The sequence below is a fragment of the Pomacea canaliculata genome, linkage group LG2 (genome assembly GCF_003073045.1).
Source record: "Pomacea canaliculata isolate SZHN2017 linkage group LG2, ASM307304v1, whole genome shotgun sequence".
Classification (NCBI taxonomy): domain Eukaryota; kingdom Metazoa; phylum Mollusca; class Gastropoda; order Architaenioglossa; family Ampullariidae; genus Pomacea; species Pomacea canaliculata.
Window position 1 is genome coordinate 2,336,609 of NC_037591.1, and position 22,639 is coordinate 2,359,247.

Here is a 22,639-nt window from a genome sequence, read left to right on the forward strand (position 1 = left end):
AATCAAGAACTGCTCGCATCTGCATTTTTAACCTGCGCCTGCCTGCAGCAAGACATCTTAAATTGTTAACCCTTTGTATATGCAAGGAAAATCGGGGACGGCAAGCAGTAAATAATTGGACAAATCACTAGTCTGCATTGTGGGGAAAGGCAAGCAATAAATGTACAAATCACAAATGTCTGTGGGATGCAGCAGGCATATATAGAAGTTTGCTTACTCTGTATGTGTGTTTTAACAAGCCAAGAGTGCCTTTAGAAACTTTGTGAACAGATAGAAAGCAAACCTCAATGTCTCAGTAATTCAAATCTGTCTTTCGCGTTCAGTCCTTCCATAATATTTTACTCTGCATGACTCAGTAATTATGTACTTGCACATCCTACTCTTTCTGATTGCCCAACACAAGTGCAGGAAAGAGAAGATATTCAACAAAACCATTGTTTAAAATATAAATATAATTTGTACAATCAAACATAAAATACATGATAGAAGGTAAAGAATGTGCTAACAGTGACACCCACAATGCCTGTAAAATAGATTATGAAAAAAAATCTTTCAGTGTTCTTTGTATTGTACTGTCTCAGAAAGTCTTTTAATGTCCACATAGAACTTCTGCAAATATTTTATACATCTATGGTGCGAATATTGCAAACCAGGTCAGGCATGAATTGAACATAAAAAAGCAGGAGGGGTGGTTTGCAGGGGACAGAATGACACAAGACAATGTATGACAAGATTTTGATCTGCAAACTGACTGTAGCTTCAGCCGATGACTCGCACCCACATTCAACACACTGAGAAAAGTGGTAGGTATAGATTCCTAGAGCTAAAACCACCTATTATCTGCATTTATTTATCCTGTCTGCAATCCAGATACACAACTCTTGGATGAATTCAGATGGTCATGCTGCTTGCCCCCTTTCTAGAGTGTCCATTTATATACATTTGAAGAGATGTTACAGATAAGTATAACTTATCTCAAGTGTTATCCCTATTTTGAGTGGCAATAAGAATGTATACAAATTTTTAATAATTGCAAGAGAGACTGTAAGTGCTAGTATAAATAAATTGGATATAGTCAGTTTGTTCTTTTTAATGTTAATGATTTACGGAAAATGATTTCATGTTACTGTTAGCGGATAAAACAATATCCTAAAAAGGATTAATAAAGACATCTATTTTACATTTGCATGACTTGTAACTGCACTGCATTTATAGTCTTAAAGGAATTTTAAATGTTTTTTGCTCTTTATGGTAAGAATCATATTTCGTCTAAGGAACAGAAGAACTTGTGAAACAGTTCCTGAATTCCATTTCATAGTTTTCCTGTTGCTCTTGTAAAGTATATTGTGGGAAGATTAGGCAGACACCACCAACAAGTGAAGAACAAACTGCTGCTGCTCAACCACATCTCCTCTTAGAGTTACAGTTACTAATTCTTCCTGAACTTTGCTGGACTGCAACAAATCAGTGAAACGTGCTGAAACAAAGTTATACTTACAATAATAGGAATGGATTGTATATATACATATAAAAAACACAAGCGCACATACAGTTTACAAAAAAAAATTGTGTGCATGCAATTTTTGAACATATATAATAAAATACACATTAACATATTCTGCATTAGGACAATCAGTCACAACTTGCCCATGTTTGCTATGACAATGACAGTCGGCTAATTTTGTTGTGATCAATAAACTAGAAAGTGTTTTCTGGCATATGTGGCATATTGTGGTTGGATTGCTAGCTCTCATCATAGCATAGATGATAAAAGCTGAGTCTGATTTAAAGACCCTTCACTAGTGGACTCACATTGTGACCTTGAGGAGGTGTCCAGGTTATGACAACAGGCTTTTTAATCCCTGCCTCCACCATGGCCTGCAAGACAAGTACTTCATATTTGAAACATATATTCACATGTGTCATAGCATGTGAATATTAAGCAATAAACTAGTATCGATGGAAAGGAACTCTTCATAACAATGTATTAATTCCCCAATAACCCTCACTGAGTTATCCATGCCTAGGAAAGAAATACAGAGGTCACTTGCCCATACCTTTGAAGGTTCAATGTTGATACCCTTTTGCAACAGTTGCTGTGTGCCCTCAAATTGAAACTCTCCATTCTACAAGGAAAAATAATGTGGAAAATTGTTAAAAAAGCTTATCTTGGATTCTGTCTTGCGAATAGCTATCTTCAAACAATGAGGCCTATTGGTCAGGTATCTCAAATCCATAAAAAGTTTCTGGCATCAAATTCAAATTAGCTTCTGAACAAGCAAATGGCATTGCACTGTATTAAAAGCCCAGGAGAAGTTAAAAACAAAAAAGCACTAAGTGAATACAAGTGTTTAGGTACTCCAGATGTGACTCAATTCTATTTATGACATATAAGGTAGCATCTTCTGCTCTCCTTTACTCCTACAGGTGTTAAGATAAATATTTTACAGCCATGATGTTTGTGAAAGATAGCATAAAAAAATCTTTAAATATTCAAAAACGAAAGGCAATGTGTATGTGCACGAAAAAACCTGAATTGAACTGCACCTGGCAAACCTAAATTGTACAATACACAAAGCCTAAAATATATAAAAATGGTAAAAGCTATTTGTGCATTTTGATGTCAAATTAGAGGACAAGGCAGGTGATGAAAGATGACTAGTACCTTTTTCTGATTTGTTGAAACTGAGCGTGCACAGCACACAAAAATTGTGGCAGTGGCAGGTACAAATTCCTCATTTCTCATCTGACTCTTTAGCGTCAACAGGAAGGGTACAGGAGTACTGACTGAGAACGTATTCATAAATCATTCAGGTCATTTCTAAAAAAAAATCTCAAATCAAATAAGGAATGCAAAGAATACTGAGTAGCACTTTACGCCCGCCTTTAACGGTGGGGAAAAGTGCCATACAAATCAACATATTATTATCACATAAAAAGCTCCGTGGCCAAAGTATGATTTTAATTGTCTTTATTACAACACTTAACATTGAACCATCCAATATTCTCTTGCACATCTTGAGAACAGGAATATGTTCTGTATTTACACATCTACACTGAACACATCTCATTTTCACTTTGTCAGAGGAATGCCTCATGATATTTGCATTCAGTGGTAAAATACCTTCTATATCCTATTGTATTTCTACTGCGCCCATCCTATCCAGCTTTTGTAAACTTTTTTTTTTTTTTTGTTGGGGAATGGGGCTGAAAGTCTATGTACTGCTTTATTCCCGTCCACATGTGACTTTAGTTTCTGATCTTGACGGTAATTGAAAAGTTGGCATTTCAACAGCCTATGTAATTGCTTTAATACTAACACACATGATTACACTTCTTTGTTGGCTTGCACTAACCTTCTTCTGCAGAAGAATGGCTAAGTACACCTAGTGATTCTACATCAGGGTACAACGCATCCCCACCAACAATGAACAGCAGTGTCTTTTGAGACTCCCCTGTGACCTGGAAGAAGTGACTCTCCTTCTGAAATAAATAAATGGAAGATTGATTTATAGCATAAATGCAGTGAAAAACTTACTATGTCACAAAAGAAATTAAGCTCCTTTGTCTGTTCTACAACACCTATGGGCACATTGATTTCATTAAAATGGTGAGACAGAAAACGCTATCACTGTGATCTCTTGACCCTAAAACTTTATGCCTTGGTCTTTATTGCTAAACAACACAAACGATACGCAAGAAATTACACTACCTGACATGAAAGTTCCCCTGTGGGACCCCGGGGTATGCTTGCCTAGCAAGCATTGTAAGAATAGGGTCCCTGCCATCCAGCCAGGCATGTCGTAAGAGGCGACTAAGGTGGACACCTCACCTAGAGGTAAATTAGGTTGTGGTAGGGCTAACAACCCCACCATGTAAAAAAAAAGTATGTTACAGAAACTAAAACCAGAGAACTCGTCACAGATGGCGGAGGTAATGAAGCACACCAGGTGACTGACTAATGACGGACGACAGCCAAACCCGAAAGGGAGCTGGCGCCCCGACAGTGGATTTACTGAAGCCGAGGCAAAAGTTGAGGGTGGGTGCTGGAACGTCCAGACCTTGTACCAGACTGGCAGGATGCTCCAACTAGTCAAGGAGTTTGACAACTACAACTTGGACATCCTGGAGTCAGTGAGGTCAGATGGACCGGCACGGGAAAGAGGAGACTAGCGTCAGGACATACCATCTTGTTCTCAGGAAGATCAGACGCTCAGCACTCTGAAGGAGTAGCTCTACTCCTCAACAAGAAAACGGAAAAGGCACTGCTGGAATGGAAGCCTTATGGACCTAGGCTTTTGAGAGCAAGATTCCATTCAAAGTACACCAAGCTGACAGTGCTAGCCTGCTATGCACCAACAAATGACTCTGAGGCAGAAGACAAGGATGCTTTTTACGATCAGCTCCAAGCAGCCTCAGAGAGCGTTCCAGCCCATGACATGTTGCTCATCATCGGCGATCTCAATGCCAAGGTGGGAAGTGACAACACCTGCAGGAGCATGTCATGGGCAAACATGGAATCGGAACCATCAATGACAACGGAGAGAGACTGGCAGACTTTTGTGAAGAAAACAACTACTGATTGGTGGCACACTCTTCCCACACAAAGACATCCACAAGGCAACATGGACATCACCAGATGGGAGCACAAAGAACCAGATAGACCATGTCATCATCAACCGAAAATGGAGGAGCTCACTTCAAGATGTTAGAGCCTACAGAGGAGCAGACGTTGCCAGTGACCACACTCTTGTGATAGCCACAGTTTCCCTGAAGCTGCGTCGATCACGAGGAAAACAGGCACGTCAGCAGAGAGTGGACTCTGGCAAACTGAAAAATCCAGTCATAGAAAGGGCCTTTGCTATGGAAGTAAAGAACAGGTTCCAAGCACTAGGAGACCAACAAGAAATGACCTTAGACGACTTCAATCGAGTCTTACAGGAATCAGGAGAGAAAATACTGGGCTTCCAACGGAAAAAGAAAGAACAGTGGATCGGAGAAGAGACATGGAAGATAGAAGAGAGAAAGTCAGCCAAACAAAGAATCAACAGCACCAGATCTGAACGCCTGAAAGAACAACTCAGACAAAGATATGCAAAACTAAACAAAGAGGTAAAGAGGATGGCAAGAACCGACAAAAGAGACCACATAGAGAAACTGGCAGATGAAGCAGAAAATGCAGCAAGTAAAAATGACCTGAAGACACTGTACAAGATAAACAAACAGCTAAACAACGGGTTTAAGAACAGTGATGTGCCAGTGAAAGACGTGAACGGTAATGTCATCGAGGGAGAGGCAGAAAAACTACAGCGCTGGAAGGAACATTTTGAGTCGGTTCTGAACAGACCAGATCCCCCTCAGCTTGCAGACATCCAGCAGCTATAGACCTTGACATCTGCACAGACCCACCAAGCCTGGAAGAAGTGACAGCAGCAGTCAAGACAATGAAGAGCGGCAAAGCACCAGGGCAGATGGAATAACAGCAGAGATGTTGAAAGCAGATATAAATGTGACAGCTCCCAAGCTGACTGAAATCTTCAAGCAAGTTTGGGAATCAGGGCAGCTCCCTGTTGCTTGGAAGACAGGGCTCATCTTCAAGTTACCAAGAAAGGAGATCTTGGAGACTGCAATAATTGGAGGGCATAACACTTCTTTCCCTCACCAGCAAGGTCTTCAGCAAGATTGTTTTGTCAAGACTGACGGCAACTCTTGGGAAAGACCTCCGACCACAGCAAGCAGGATTTCGTCCTGGGCGATCCTGCTCCGAACACATCTTCATTCTGCGACAGATTCTGGAGCAGAGCAACGAATGGAACACACCGCTGTACATCAATTTCATCGACCTGGAGAAGGCTTTTGACAGCATCCACCGCGAGTCCTTATGGAAGATCCTGAGGCATTACGGAGTCCCTGCAAAACTTGTTCAGGTCATTGCAATGCTGTACAGCGATTTCAAATCCAGGTTGTCTGTGACACGGAGCTCACAGACCCCTTCAACGTCAGTACCGGGTGAAGCAGGGCTGCATTCTGTCGCCGTTCCTCTTCATCCTGGCCATGGACTGGATCATGAAGACTTCCACCGACAGTGAGAGGAGAGGGATCAGATGGACCATGACTATGACAGCAACAACAACGCTGGAAGACTTGGACTTTGCTGATGACATTGCCTGCTGTCACACTGCCACCAGACATGCATGAAAAAACAAAGGCCTTCTCAGAAACAGCTGGAAACCTTGGCTTGAAGGTCAGCACAAAGAAAACGAAAAGTATGAGAGTGAACGCCAGAGTCCAGACGGCATCAAACTAAATGGAGAAGAGATTGAGGAAGTTGACAGTTCACCTATCTTGGTCCAAAATGTCAAACACAGGGATGCGGAGGTGGAGATTCGAGCCCGACTGGCGAAAGCCAGCCAGGCCTTCGCCTCACTCAGGAGCACATGGAAGGCAAAAAACATCAGCCAGAAGATCAAACTGAGAATCTTCAAGTCAAATGTGATCAGCACCCTCCTTTACGGATCAGAATCCTGGAAGATGACCAAAACCATCAGTAACAAGCTTGACGTCTTCCAAAACAGATGCCTCAGGCGCATACTTAACATCTTTTGGCCAAATACCATCAGCAACGAAGAACTCCACCGAAGAACTGAAACCGAGTCCATCACCACGCAAGTTCAACGAAGGCGTTGGCGATGGATTGGACATGTGCTCCGCCAGCAGACAGCAGACCTTTCCAGAGTCGCCCTACGATGGACTCCAGACGGCCGAAGAAAACGAGGCCGCCCAAAGGAAACTTGGAGAAGAACAGTGGAAAGGGAGATGAAAGGAAAGGGCTGGACATGGGGTCACCTAGAGCGGGTTTCAGCCGATCGACATCGGTGGCGGACTCTGGTTGAGGCCTTATGTGCAACCTGATGCACGAAGAGGAATAGATAGATAGACATGAAAGTTAAATATAACCTTACCTCACTGAACAATTCAATGTGAATACCATCACTGTAGTGTATGCTTTCATGGTCAGGAGCAAAGGTCACCATAATATCCTTGGTTTCTCCTGCACAAGTAAGAAAGTTACTATGACGGTGGCATATTGGGCAATTATTTGTACAGGTAGTAGGAAAGTAAAGTTGAAACTTAGTATCAGAATTCTCAGAAGGAGGATGCAAACTGAATACATTCTATCGTCATTTCAGCTGCCATGAATTTAAAGAAGAAAGTGTAAGGGTGAGGGAAGATGGTAATAATGCTCTAGAGGAAGTCAGTGAAGAATTTTAATGATATTACACAGAAGGAGGTGTGCCAACAGCTTCACAAGATGCACACTCATAAAGCAGCTCGTTGCAATAAAGCCTTTTATTATAAGATGCTGTAAAGACCAACCTGCCAAAATTCTAAGTCTTGATTTTAATGTCTATTTTTAACAGTTATTTTTCATTATTCTAGACAGCATCCTGTGCCAGTGTCAAAGAAAAACCCAAGGCTACAATTAAACAATTTACCTCCCATTGCTTTACCCCTGCTGTGACAAAAGGTTTTGAAAAGCTAATTCTTAGATACTAACAAGTCATAGTCTAGGACTCTTTAGTTTAGTCTTTAGACTCTTTATTATTAAATACTCTATCCTGCTACTGAAACGACTGGTTCCCAGTATGACAAACAAGGGTTAAAAAAGTTAGATCTCATAAATTAAATTTCCACGAAGTCTGTGCAAGCATCTGAGCAGCAGCAGATGCAAGGGTAGAGATGTCCAGAATGACATCTCAGGCATTTCACTCATTTATTTTATTCAGTGGCTTATTAGAGAACTTATATTACTTCTATAAATAACTGCTTCTTTTGTATCATGCTGACACCTTTGATTGAAAGATGTGTAGGTGTTATGGAGTTTGTGAGCATTCTTTAGGTAAAATGGGCCTGTGATTAAGGTATACTGAAATGAGGAATTACTCCCATAAAGATAATGGAAAAAGGTCTCCCATTTTTGGAATTTTGTGCCTGCATGTTTGTGTGTGTGCACACACCCCAACGTTTACCCACCTGGTGGAATTGTGCCTTCTGCTGGGACAACATCAAAGACATTCTGTCCATTATAGTTTTGCACACCTGCACAGTTGAAAGGGGATGAATATGATGACAACTTTAATTTGCCCGTGCCTTTCTACTTAAAATGCTCTCCAGATTATAGGGTTAACTGTTAACATGAAAACACTATTTTCCGTGTTACAATAACAAGGACTAGAAATAAAAAAAAGTGTTGTCTTTGCTTACTGGTTCACTCTGACCCAAACTTCTCACAGACTTTTACTCTAACTAAGAAAGACACATGATAAGAATCTTCAAAAAGTTTTAGAAAATTTTTTAACAGGAACAGGTGAATTGTCTATCATTAGAGTTAGTGAAGGTGCTACCTGCTGCTGTCATGATGATTGATATTGTCTACATCTCTGTTTATCTGTATTGTTGATTTAAAGGTTTACTTTGCTGTGCTTATGATACTCAAGATACAGCACTGGAGACTTATATAACAAATTTCTATTTTTGACTGACAAAAGTCTTCTCTTAAAAAATGTGGTAAAAACGTTTCAGAACAATTTTTTAAAGAAAAAGGTGAACCACATACCAACATAGTTAGTGAGGGTGCTTTGAGCATGCAGAAAGTGAGGTAAGCTCTGAGCTTTGCTGTGATGACTGTAGGAAAGACTGTCCAACTTGATGACATAGTCAATGGCCACAGAGGAGGTATTTTCAATCTGTGTGGGCCGAAAATCTACTACTACAATGATGTAACTTCTCTTTACAACATGGGTGACTATCAGAAGTTGGCTGAGTTTCACACTGTGCCAGTAACTAAGGCTATATCATAGCAGGTGACTATCAGAAACCAAGCCCATGTGCATGTATATACAAACATATATGTGCATGCATGCATACACCTTAACATTTGTGCACTTGTGCACATACAGTTGCACACACACAACCCTTTCCACATGAATGTCCACAAACAGACATCTGATCTAAAATGGAAATTGAAACATCTGCCTCCACGTAATATCCCATTAAGCCTATCAGCTCTCAGTATTGACTGTATCAGTCAAAATATTTCTGAAAACAGGTTAAAAAGGGGGAAAATCACTGACTAAATTCTGCCTATAATTCATAAACGTTTACAATAATCTCAAACTTCTGCTATCGCCATTAGACACATTAACAATTTCCTTCTCTTTGACAAACATCTTCTCTTGAGTATGAGGCAGCAATAATCAATAATTACATTATTTAGAAACATCCTGTTCAGTTAGTCTATAATGTAATGTTCCCTAACCAGACATATCCATATTTAGACACATTCATCACACACTTCACTCACCTTGAAGGATTTCTCAACGTATTCATTCACCAACACTGGACCCATGTCTAACAATTGATTCTCCACACTGAGTCTGACAACAGGACTCACACCTCGTCCAACCAGCATCAAGTGCAGTGACGAGGTTCCAGTCTTAACCTGCAGTGGTTCTTGAAACTACAAGCATGGGAAACCATAGCTGTATGTATTACTTTAACATGTACACATCTGTATGAAGTCCCTATATCTCTCTCTCTCACATACACACACACACAGACACATCCTATGGCATGCAAGTGGAAAGCAAGCTGTTGCCTATTACTGTCAGGATGACTGGTATTATCTATATCACTGAAACTATTATATTTATTAAGGATTTATTCTCTTTATGACTAATATTGTCTATAATTATTATATTTTTTATTAATTAAGGATTTATTCTCTTTGTGACTATAGCATTACTTTGGTGTAAATATGCTACTCAACTTAAGATTTTCTGGCTTAGACCGACAAACAGATGTCTACTCACAATGTGACCAGCTGTTGGTGTGAAGGAGATAATCAAAGTGTGGGTTGCCTCAGGGGCGAGCACTCTCAAAGCATTTACCAGTACAAATGGCCCCAGGGTGTCAAGAATGGTTGAAGACAGCTGTAAACAAGACATGAACATAGTTTTATTACATTTAAAAAAAAAATCAATTTGTTTTTATTCCAGTATGCAATGGCTACACATTTTATTTAAAAATTTTCTCCTTGTTGGTACAATTTAAAGTCTAGAAGGTTGCAAAACATTTTTAAATCACTAGACTGGCTTAATCCAATGTATGATATCTGCATAGATAATCTGTGATAGATGCTGGCTTAGATGTCAGCTGAAGGCTGGCTGGTTGACAGCACTAGTCAGAAGCAAGTTTGTGTTGGCCAGAGGGATGAAGGGGGCTGAGGGGTGAAGGAGGGGGCCACACCCAACCTTCACTAGGCGGATTCCCAGCAGCACAATCAGCGATGTGCTTCAACACAGCCAGCTAACCAGGGCACATTAATCCTCCCAGATGTATACAAGGGGAGAGAGATGTGTGGCATGAAAGAAGTCAGAGAGAGAAAAACATCTGGAGAGAGCAGGACAAAAGTCACAGCACCACCATTGGAAATGATTACCATCTCAAACAGCAGCCCGTTAAAGACTTAGCAGAAAGTTTGCCTACAGTTTGCATTGTTAGACAGTGGTAGTACTGGTAGCTGCAAGCGGCCATCAAACGGTTGCCATAATAAAAGACATCAACAACCTATGGCTATGCTTTTAGTGTTGTCTTCACAAAAAGTGTGCAAGTGTGTGCCATGTGGTAGGTTATCCGGACATCACAACTGTCCACACAAACACCTTATTAACATAAATCCCCAGCTCTTCTATTTGTTGAAGCTTTGAAAATGTAAATATATCCCAGTATAGTTTTGAGGTCTGACGTCTCTGCATGATGATGCTATAGGCATGTGTTAAAAACAGAAGGGGGATGTGAGTATTCACCCAGATTCAGGGAAATAGTATCTTGTGCTGGCTTTGACCAGTCATTAGAAAAAACATTTATACCTTTGTGACTAGGAACATATGCTAATAATGAATGACTGAATCTCTACAGCCTCTACAAATATAAATAAGGTAAAGGTCTCATGGATTACTCTGCACAATGACAATATACTTGTAAATGGTTCACCATATCAAGACTAGAGCTTATGGAAACCCCAACTCTCTCCTTATGCTGCCTTGAACACAGTAATGACATTGTGAAATGACACTTCCACAAGGATGAACATGAATACTGAGCTGTATATGAGGATATATAAGCTGTGTTGACAACCCATCATGTGCAAGAACTCTTATTCATGTGTGATCTTTACTCATTGAACTGATGGAAGCTTGTTCTTGCTGTGTTTTCGAATGTTATTGCAACAACTAAAATATCATTTACAATTGTAAAAAATAATTACACAATACAGGCACACTTGATATACTTGATGGTGAAAGTTAAGGTGAAGATAAACTTGGTCATATTCATTGTCACCTGCAATGCACTCACCTTCACCATCTTGTCAGAGATGTTTTGGATGGTGACAGAACGATATGTGCTCTGCCCGATAGATACCTCACTGAAATCCACTGTGGTTTTCCCACTGTCAGAAATTACAATCAGCTGGGGCTTGACCACTGGGCAACGAACTTCCAGATACAGCGTATTTTCTATGCTGCAGTATTCAAGCACAGTGCACATGTTACAGATCTCAGCCAGATACAAGATGTTCTCTAAACTGCAATATTTGTGAACAACTCATGTATTACAAGTCTCAGCCAGAAAAATTAGTAGCATGAAAACATTAAACAGCTATGCACATGGCAAGAAAAAGCTTGGGAAAAAGTGTGGACAGTTTTTACCACAAGCATTGTTTCAATGCAAAATACATTTTCAACAAATAAATAATTAATAAACTCCAGAATATCACAGCCAGAATATTTTCAAGTATAATGAAATATTTACTCAAAGAATGCTGTGCAATGGAAGAAATATGCTGTTGACAAACAGCAATGAATGATTTAGTTTCAGACATTTTGTTTCAACTATATTAAGTTTATTAAATAGGTCAGAATTATTTGTTCTTGGCTTTATCATTTTATTGCTTTATATATTGCTGGAACAGATGTTACTTTATTATATAGCTAGAATATCTGTTATTGTCAATGGTTAAGTGAGTGAGATGCCTCTAATACAAAACAATCACCTGTGTGATAACTTTCCTGACGGTTCTCTAGAAGCAATATAGCAGGGAATCACAACAGTACTGACAGTGGCCTCAAACTGACGCAACAATGATGCAGTGGCAACAGCATGCAAAGGAGAACTGAAATGATTTTGAAATGAGATATCAAGAAAAAGAATTATGCACACCATTAATTTATTGTATGTGTTTCTCACAACTAACATCTATACAAGAATATACTTTTCTTTATGAAATGATTGGTACTAGAGTTTTGTTGTCTATATTCTAACAGACTAGTCTAGCCCTACAAACTGGTACCACATCCAAACAGACTTGATATGTGCAGGCAGAAAGAGCTGAATTTTTTGAACTCTGGACTGTCTTGGCGGCAAACATTTGATCAGACTACTCTTCTTTATCTGAAATGAATGAAGATCATGGAGTATGTGTGGCATTTTTTTATAAAAACTGCACCTCTGCAGGTTTAGCAAGCTTCTTCCATGAGCCTGGCCACATGTCTGGGACAGTGTAAATGTAATTCCACATATCTGATCATAGAAAGGTCTAACTACACATAAAATGTTGCTTGGAGTACCAGCAGTGAAAAATTATTTTCAGATTTTTTTTTAAAATGACAAATTACATGATGCCTCAATTTTTGCCACTAGAGACTCATCTTTGCTTCCCATTCGACAAAATGGCTCACTACTTCGCAATTCTGGTTTCACATTCCTGTTCAAAATGAACTATTATTGTAAGAAAAGAAAGAGATAATTTACTTTTAAAAAATGGGTTCTTATACATACTAAACAAAAATATATGAGATTTCATCAGTATTTCACTACTCACCTTTTAGCAGTGAACATTGCTCAGATAAATTTGAAGAAGCTTGTTTTGACTTCAATGACAATGATGAGCTAGACATTGCTTGCTGCTCTTCAACACTTGAGTCTTAGGTGATGATGGCATTGCCTTTGTTTGCTTACTTACTCTTTGAACTGTTTTCTGCAAGGCATTGGGTTAGTTAATTAGAAATATTTGGTGTTATTTGTCCCTTCTTCATTTAATTTTATTTTCCCTCACATTATCTCCCAGTAACGAATAAAGAGTCAAGTTTAGAATACTTTTACTTAAAGATATAGGACTGCCATCATTGTTTAGCTTACTTTTAGCTCATGAAAGGTTAAAAAAACACACAAAAGAAGTTCAATAAATTATTCCAGTTAACTAAACATACACATCACAATAAAGTGCAATAAACATAAGTGCAGACATCATTTACAAGTTTTATACATTACCTTCATACCAATTACACCAATAATAACTTTCATTGAGATTCAGAAGTGCTGTCTCTTGCAACATGTCAAAGAAAAAAAAGTCTGGCTAACCTGTGTCTGCTCTAATGTATCCTTTTCAAGTTTCTCATCTTGTTCCAACTGCAAAGCCTCCATCTTTGTCTTCAGACGCAACATTTCTTGCTGTATTTCGTCATCAGTGAGTGACGGCCTGAATCTGACTTGAATGAGAGCTTTCTACACAGACATGATAGGTGAAGTAGCATATATAATCATTTCTACCCAGATAAGACAGGTGAAATAGTATCTGCATATATTTCATGCACAAATGTCACAAGTATGTGTGTACAAGTTATGCTTGTGTCATTTTTACCTCTTAACTGAAAAAAAGCTAAAAAAAATTGTGCACTATGACAAAGGCAAATAGAACTCACTTTTCCAGGTGCAACTGTCCCAACAGATGGAGAAATTGAGACAGGTGCATCTTGTGGAACAACAAACTCAAAAGACGTGAGTCCAACAGGGCAAATGTCTCCTGCACACATAACCGTTGTAACCCTGTTACCTTAGTTTCAGCATTTGATACAAAAGTACTTCCTACATTTTTTTTGTTTTTTTTAGCTCAAAATAAAATGGAAATAGTAGAAATAGTTTGAAAGAGCACATTTCTGTGCTGAAAAAGTGAATTTGCCTTTGGTGCCTATCCGAGGAACCGGATGAGCAAACTCATTGGTGCTTTTGTGCGAGTTGATGACATGTAGACTTGCTGTGGAGACATCAAACACCGCTGTGGCAGCAAAACGTATCACCTGACTGGAAAGCTGCAGGGGAGGTAGTACCCCAACCCCTTTACAGGAAATTTTAAAGTCTCTGCAACAAAAAAGCAAAAAGGTTGGATCTAGGGCTAGTAAAAATGCAAGTATAAGTGTGCATCACTGGTTTGAAAGTCACAAGGAAACCGCTTAGAAAGAAATTAAAACTTTAGCTAAATGGCAAATTATAAAAACAATTGCTCACTGCTGAAACCTAAAAAGGGTCACTGAAATGAGATAAAATTAACTTAACTTTCAAATGATATGATGCACTCCACAAATATCTGGATGGTATTGTGTTGTGTTCTTTCAATGTGTATGCATGCACTCTCAATGAAAACTCTCACACACACACACAACTGTTTGAAGATATGCAAATGGCACTTCATCATACACACCGATCTATCACAGACTTGCAGATCAGATCAAACTTGTAGTCATAAGCTTTTTGTGGACTGAAGATCACATCCAGCTTTATGGTTTCCAAAGGCAGCAGTGTCCCAAAGCCGTCATTTGGTTGTACTTCCACATACTGAAACACGAGGCAGATGTTTACTTTCTGAGATTGTCGCAAGCAATTAAAATGCCACTGCCATTGCTGGATTAACAAAGACAGAAAAAATGCACATTTATAATACATGTACAAAGGTCATAAAGATACAACCACAGTGCATCTAGCTCAGCATTCGCCAAAAGGACTGCAGGTGGCTGTTTAACGGATCGATCTACAAAACTTACATCATGAGATGTTAAGAAAGAAGCTGTATTAACCGAGCAATTACAACACGAGACTGTTCTCCCACGTTACTTTAGCTTTGTCCAATGCCATGAACTGTGGACAATCATGTCTAGCTCTTTGAGCCTGCCTTTAACACATTCATGCATGTATACACGCACTTGTATGCGTGCATATTCACACATGGTCATTACATGTATACACACATGTGCACCCACACTCACAACTGTTGCACACATACAAATTTACACCCAGTCACACCCCAGGGACCTAAAGCCTGGCCTTGGACTTTGGGTGGGTCTACCAAAGTGCAAACTGGGTCACTGCCATCATGGGTCAAGGGCAGTTGGCCATGTCACCAAAGGGGAGGGGAGAAGATAGCTTTGGAAGGTTCAGTGCAGATGGGATAAGTAGTGTGGGTTGGTAGTTGTGAGAACTTTTTCTTTTTTTTTTTTTTTTTTGAGTGAGAGTGGAGAAGGCAGGCTGCCAAGTGAAGCTCTGAAAATAAAACCTAGAGTTGTGTAGCCAATACAGGGCTTCTGCTTACGCAAAAAATTGCATACAGTACGCATTAAAAGTTCGGAGGACCCCTTCGATTTTCGTCAATGGGGTCCCCTTCAAATTTGGGTGAAGAACAGGGACCCCTTAAAAATCTGAAGAAGGGGTCCCTGGGACCCCAAAGAATTTAGCCTTAGCAGAAGCCCTGCAATACCATCTCTGCATTGTTCTCATGCAACCAGCACACCCCTGTGTAGTTACCAGGGACACACTTGATTGCCCAATCAACACAGTGCATTTCTCCAACAGATATAGAGAGAATTACATAAAGAAGAAAATTTGTGTACTGTTCTCTACATATTAATTATGACAATATGATCAAGACCTTAATGTAAACAAAAAAGAAGAATGATCTAAAAAATTAGTATTACTGAGCCAGTCCCTTAAATGTTTGTATCTCACGATATAAAATGCAAACAGAAGATGCAAATAAAGTGAGCATTTTAGTGCTGACAGACACGCATTCACACGTGCATATGTATGCACACATGCAGGCATAAAACACCTGCACATGAATCAGTTGGCACCTGGCCACTGGGCACACATCCTCACCTCGGGAAGACCAAGGAAGCCATAATGTTGTGGCAGGATTGACTTGTTAGTCAGCTGAATTGTCGTGCACACAGATTCATATACAGTACAATGGCCAAAGTCAATCTCTTGTACATCAAACTCCATGTCCGAATTTGTCACAACAGCTTGTACGGCGAATGAAACTGGGTTAGTCTGTTGAATTAGAAATAAAGAAAATGTGTTTATAAAATAACATGAAATAAAATTGTTTATAAAATTTCTGATGAAAAATGTTAACTTTTGAAATAAAATGCATCAGAGACAGTGAAAAAAAAAAGTTGCCCCTCTAATTTTTGTAATCTAGATCCTACTATAAATGAGGTGTAGCAAGGTTTGTTTTGCACCAAATCCTAATTTTGCATTCACAAAAGCATTGATATTATTTATCTCTTAAGGTAAAAACATTTACTTAAATCAAAAACTGTGTTATACAATGAAATCTGAATAAGCAAACTTAAAATCTGTCAAAGAAAAATATGAAATATTGCTTTCTTGTAAAGGCTTGTAAGATGAGGATAAAAAAGGCAAGAGACTATTTACAGATTTTTTTCGCCAGTCACAAGCAATAGAATTTTCTTTACACTTGCTAGAAGCACCTTGCATCCATTTAAAAGATTTTGTACTTTTTACCTGGTCAGCCACAAAAATCAGAACTGGAGCTTCCAGCACACCTGTCTCAGCATCAAAGTATTTCTTTGAATCTTCAGCCAGGGATTTTCTAAAAACAAGCAATGAAATTATTCTGAAGTTTCAATAACCACTGGATGACTCAAACATGTATCAAGTCCATCGTTACATAAGTAAGAGGTCCACAGCAAACTTTGAACAGTATCCATACATACCTGAGAAATGAGATTTCCATTAAACTGAAGGGAAAATGAAAAGGATGAAGTTATCTTCGGTAATTGCAAGATGACAATTGGTTACGGTAAAGTTCAAATGTATAAGATTAAAAGTGGCTTATACAGGATTGTTATAGTATGAAACTAGCCTAAAATCCTCATATTCTTCAGCTAGTGCCCTCTCTTTAAGGTGTGCAGAGTAAAATGTGTGGTCAGGTTGTCTCTGACACTGATGCCTCTGACACTGATGCGAAGTCCATTTTCAGTGTAATAATGTTTCTAGAAGCTGCTATACCCACCTCTTGTACAGCCTGCACACAACAGCTCTCAAGCTCAAAATCTCAGCAGGAAAAAAAATCAAGCATTCTAAGCTAAAATGAAATGTAATACATTCACCTTGGCAAAAATTTCAGCTGAGTACTGAACTGTGACTGTGCTTGGATGTATCCAGTACGTGGCAAGATTTCCATGTAGTTGTGCAGCTCACGACAAACCTCAAATTTCAGCTTCAGAGCTGTGGTAGCCCTGTCATCAGTGACCAGATAACATAAATTCACTGCTTCCCAGAAATGTAGGCTATAATAGTTGATACTAATGCTAAACTGATAATTCCTGTGTCATGGGCTTATTATCAGACACTTTTTCACAACATCTTCAATTTTTTAATTGTTTATTTTACTGCTTCATCAGCTGATTACATGTTGTACAGTACTTTTATTTGAAAATATTATAGTACTGCAGCAGCACAGTCTAGAACAAATAGCGTTTTCCATATTTGTGATGGGTATTTTAGCTTATTAAGAACTTGCACTGGTGAGCACCTATAATTTTTGCAATCTCAAAACAGCAATGATATCTGACCTATTGTTTATAATGATGGTGTCCTGATACAGGCGATCAAACACACAGATCTTAAGATCTACTGATTGTCGCTCAACCCACACTGGAACATCGATACCGTTGGCTATAGCTGACACTGCCAGCTGCAGACAGAAAGAATAATCATACATATTATCTTTTTATACCTCCAAGGGAGCTTGACAAGCATTAACTCAGTGCATGGAACAGATATTAAATGAGTTGTGCAAAGTACAATTCAGGCTCTAAAATCTACTAAAATATATTAATTGATTTATTCTTTCATTTTGTGGAATGCATTTTATTATTTATGTACACACACAACCGTAGTCTGACAGAGTAAATGAAAATTTGGAGACATGGGTGGGGAAGATAGATCCAACAAAGTAATATCTTCACACTTTATCATTCTTCATAAGTAATTTAGGGGATGCACTTAAAGATTTAACAATATCCTAACATTTTAACTGACATCCTCTTTTTATGTAAGGGGAAGGAACTGAAGTTTAGTGGTTACTGTACTTGACAAGAACAGAATTTCAAAGCTCATACAACGTGGTCACTGAAACCATGTCTCAAGTTCACCAGCTTTATAAGAGAAAATAAAAGGTAGAAAAATGAGACAGTTGGATTTAGCCTGCTACATGCTACAATCACAACATGGTGATCGATCGACCACTTGAATTCACTGCATCTAGGGCCACTATACCATAGGGCCCTTTACCTTTTCTACCTAATAGATGCCATTAAAGAATTTAGTCTGTATATACACACAAACAAGCATATATGTATATACAGGGTGTCCCCCTCAAAATGTATACACACTTTAGCAGCGGATATCTAAATTGATGTTTCTTTCTTTTCAAATTTGTTCTAACGGATTAATAATGGCAGCCAAACTAAGCTTTAGGAAAAGAAAATTCCTCCTAAAATGCTACTGAAAGTTTAAAAATGCAGTTAAAGTACAAAGACAATTTCCTGAAGTTTGTGATTACAATGCTTCATGTTATCAGCAGAACCTAAATAAACATCAGATTGGAAATGGGCATAAAAAAATCCCAATTAAATAATGTCTGGAGGTTCTATCTTCTAGAATGAAATATGTTTTAATACACACAGTGTGCATGCATTTTTTTTTTTTGGGGGGGGGAGCGGGGAGACACCCTGTACATAAGTTTTATGCATGAGGATTTACTTACTGAAGTTGCCTGGGTATCAGCAAATGTGACAAGAAATTCTGACTGTACTTGGCCAGGGATTGTGGGATGCCAAATGATGTCCAGCTGCACAGAGCTCAATGGGCCAATCTCGCCTGTTGTCACAGAGCCCACTCGCATGCCATCCAGATTGCAGTCCACCTCACTCACAGCAAGGTCTGGGGAAGCACCTGTCATGTGATGTGTAACTATTTTAATGCATATGTGGGTTTTCATCGACAATGGTACAGTAAATACTGTTACTGTGAGATTGCTACTACGAAACAGAAATTGAATAATTGGTTAGTATATTAGGATTCTTTCATTCTTGCTTGACACTTGTAAGATTATGCAGTGTTCAATGATGTTATGTAAATATATAAATACATATATAAAAGTACATAGAAAGGAGATAACTTTGTCTAACTGGCTAGAGGGTGATTGCTCTCTCTCACTTTTCATATTGGTCAGCACAGAGAGTGTGACTTATCTTGGTCATGATGCTGCAGGCGACAAGTGCACAAATTAAATGAAACTAAAATTAAATGCTGTTACCATGAGACTGGTACTAACGGTAGAAATGGAAATATAATAATTGCTAAAAATATTAGGATTCTTTCATTCGAGTGACCATTCTTGCTCAAAACTTGTAAGATTATGCTGTGTTCAACGGTATTATAGCCTTTATCAACAGCGGTATGGTAAATACTGTTACTCTGAGATTGGTGCCAAGAAGCAGAAATAGAATAATTGCTAAACATATTAAGATTCTTTTATTCCAGTTTTGCTCAAAACCTGTAGGATTATGTAGTGTTCAATGGTATTATGATCTTAAATTCTAGCACACCTTCAGGAAGTTCCCGGGGGCCCATCTTTTCGCTATCTGCAAGCACCTCTGTGTCCACTGCAGCTGTGTCTGCCAACTCACTTCCTTCAGCTTGGAGTATTTCACTTGTTTGTTGCACGACCTCTGTTGAAACTGGAACTTAAAAATTTAAGGCAAGATGCAAAAAATATGCCACACAGAGTTGTAAAATTTCTGCAACACTGAGAATATGTAAGCAAATGATTAAAAAATTACAATAAAGTTTTGCTTAGCTCCTAAAAAGTAATGACTATTTTGTTCCATTATATATACCTTCTTGTAGATCCTCAGCAATGTCAAATAACCCCTGCTGTCCAACCTTTTCAGGTGTCACTTCTGAGTCAGCACTGACTCCATGAAGAGAGTCTGAGGTCTGCATAGCAAGAATGCAAGAATGGAGATTAGTACTAAAATACTAAAATACTTGCATTCCTAGATTTGAAACCTTGATTCTCTTTTCTCTGCTGTTAAAAGTATCCTGTATAAACCTTTATTCTTTCATATATAAGCCTTAATTCTCTCAGATATAAACCTTCATTCCTCATATGATTTAGTCTGATTGATAAGCTGAGCATGATCCTTAGGAGTATGAGTATGTACTTTACAAATTTTGTGTTTATTATTACTTATTGTTTTATCTCATCTTTTTCTCTCGACGGTTTTAGCTTTGTTAATGGTATAGGCAAGAAAATACTAGTTATTGAAATACCCTATAAATAGATACATTCTTTTACTGGCATTGAAATACTGGCAACACTTTGGTTTTACAAAATAACTTACTAGCCTGCCAAGTGAAGTTTCTCCAGTTGTAAATGTATGCTGCTTCATACCTGTTGATAAGCCCACAAGTTTTAGTGGAATGATCTAGTAGCCATTACCTCATTTTTGTTCACCAGCAGTGATTAATTATAGATGTTATAATTTCCTGTCAGTAATGACACAGCTTTCTAGTGCATTAGCAATGTTTTCCTGAAAATTAACTGCTGCCAAAAAACCCAAAATACAAAACCCACAGGTAACTAGATATTAATGACTAGCTTATTCTTCTAGCTCAAATAAGCACAACAAAAATATAAGCATACATTACTGCAAGATTTCCATGGCAATGCAGCAACTCACCTGTCACTTTGAAAAAGTCAAATTTGGTGCCCAGTCCTCCAAGGTTAGACAGAGTGATAGAGCGCTTCAATGTCTCCCCTATCACAGCTGTGCCAAAGTCCACTTGGTCTACATCCAAATGAAGCTGAAATAATCATGAAATGATCACTTCTATTCTACTGTAAAAAATATGCTGAACAATGTACAAATAATTTATTACTTTTCTATACTCACCACCCTAATGCTTGTATGTTCCATTCTTTATTATCATCAAGAAATAATAAGACCTGCACTAGATTACATTGGTTTATTATTACTTAGAAGTGCGCTCTAGAAGAATTACTGTGATTTGGTAAGGATGAAAGAGAGAGAGAGAGAAATCTTCCCTAAAAGTTTATCCTATCCTTGATCCTAACTACAGTGATTTATTTCATTACGCATACAGTAACATGTGATAAGATTTAAAAGACTTGGAAAAAAGAAAAGAGCAAGTGAATGAGGTTGAAACTGCGTTATTTATGTGTTAGCTACTACAAACTGATTAGTGCATGTGTAAGAGAGAGAGATTACATTTAAAGATATATATATAGGTATGTGCGTGCATATATATATATAGATAGAATGTTGCTATATAGGCTAAATGAGGAGGAGTAAATGTTGAGCATCTCAATAGCCCTGAGAAGATGAAAGAATAAAGAATCTTGAACCTTGCTTCTTAAAATCAAATGACCACATAGTGTAGATTTAGACCACTCATCCCACTTGAGCATGACAACAGTGAGAAATACACTTGTTAATCTCTAAAGATCTTATTTAAGAAAGAATATTGAGGGTTTTCATAGTACCTGCATGTTATATTGCTATGGCAGCTACATGTACTTACGTCACACTTTTTGATTGTGCAGTGAAGTGGAATACTGAATGGGCCAGTCTGAGAAAGAAAGTTTATTTCTCCAAACAGGCTTTCATTAATCTGAAACAGATGTGCACATATGTACATCCACGTGGGCCAGCCACCCACCCACGGAACAATTTACCAGGCAGTTTTTCAAATATCCAAGTCTTTTGCTTTCGGTCCACTAATACAACACCTGACTTGTTCAACAGCCTCAGTTAATTTTCTTCTTATTATAATTTCAGTAAATAAAACAATTATTGTAAAGTAATAGCTTTGGTCTCCTGAAAATAGTCGTACATATTGTACTTTTGAAAATAGGCTTAACAACACAGAAGTATATGTGTCACTTCAAAATGTTAGAAAGATGAACGGTACCATTGGCTTAAAGGTGACAACTAAGTTGCAAGTCATTCCAGCTGACATTTGACCTGGAGGATCAAACCTGTAGACAGTCGCACTCATCTGACATAATCTTTCATTTTTTTTTTATATAAAAATCTTCAAATCAGTGATGTTTAATCACAATTTTGAGGATCAAAGTATTGTGAACTCCCCTTATTTTAGGTACTACATCAGTTTAAAGAATGTTACCAGCGTAGTTTTATAGGAAAGGGATTTTTTTTAATGGAAAAAAGCTTCTCACATTTTTTTTAATATGGCAGCTGGGATATCCAAACACGTACACTTTCCCAATCACATCAGAGAAAATTTGATTTTGCCTGGTACACTTAATGGAAATCTGTTCTGATCTTGTCTATAATAAGGCTTCATATTTAATTGATTAAATTTTGCAGTTTTTTTCCCATGCCATGAA

General features: G+C 38.3%; 1 protein-coding gene across 1 annotated transcript in view; it reads right to left on the reverse strand.

Annotated features, from left to right (window-relative positions):
• Positions 1-434: 434 nt before the first annotated feature.
• The window catches only part of LOC112557475 (cilia- and flagella-associated protein 74-like), a 32,971-nt gene continuing 10,766 nt past the window's right edge, over positions 435-22,639 (reverse strand). The window contains exons 16-44 of the mRNA XM_025227355.1: positions 22,201-22,267; positions 21,811-21,900; positions 20,949-21,072; positions 20,610-20,659; positions 20,103-20,202; positions 19,812-19,949; positions 18,968-19,155; positions 17,772-17,893; positions 17,307-17,435; positions 16,699-16,786; positions 16,048-16,221; positions 14,600-14,733; positions 14,081-14,259; positions 13,824-13,924; positions 13,483-13,626; positions 13,081-13,099; positions 12,944-12,962; positions 12,116-12,235; positions 11,419-11,584; positions 9,873-9,992; positions 9,365-9,520; positions 8,618-8,747; positions 8,035-8,100; positions 6,963-7,051; positions 3,357-3,483; positions 2,666-2,787; positions 2,058-2,126; positions 1,813-1,878; positions 435-1,454 (exon numbers count right to left, since the gene is read on the reverse strand). Of these exons, the coding sequence (XP_025083140.1) occupies positions 1,356-1,454; positions 1,813-1,878; positions 2,058-2,126; positions 2,666-2,787; positions 3,357-3,483; positions 6,963-7,051; positions 8,035-8,100; positions 8,618-8,747; positions 9,365-9,520; positions 9,873-9,992; positions 11,419-11,584; positions 12,116-12,235; positions 12,944-12,962; positions 13,081-13,099; positions 13,483-13,626; positions 13,824-13,924; positions 14,081-14,259; positions 14,600-14,733; positions 16,048-16,221; positions 16,699-16,786; positions 17,307-17,435; positions 17,772-17,893; positions 18,968-19,155; positions 19,812-19,949; positions 20,103-20,202; positions 20,610-20,659; positions 20,949-21,072; positions 21,811-21,900; positions 22,201-22,267 (3,196 nt within the window). The 3' untranslated portion in view covers positions 435-1,355. The remainder of the gene's footprint in view (positions 1,455-1,812; positions 1,879-2,057; positions 2,127-2,665; positions 2,788-3,356; positions 3,484-6,962; positions 7,052-8,034; positions 8,101-8,617; positions 8,748-9,364; positions 9,521-9,872; positions 9,993-11,418; positions 11,585-12,115; positions 12,236-12,943; positions 12,963-13,080; positions 13,100-13,482; positions 13,627-13,823; positions 13,925-14,080; positions 14,260-14,599; positions 14,734-16,047; positions 16,222-16,698; positions 16,787-17,306; positions 17,436-17,771; positions 17,894-18,967; positions 19,156-19,811; positions 19,950-20,102; positions 20,203-20,609; positions 20,660-20,948; positions 21,073-21,810; positions 21,901-22,200; positions 22,268-22,639) is intronic.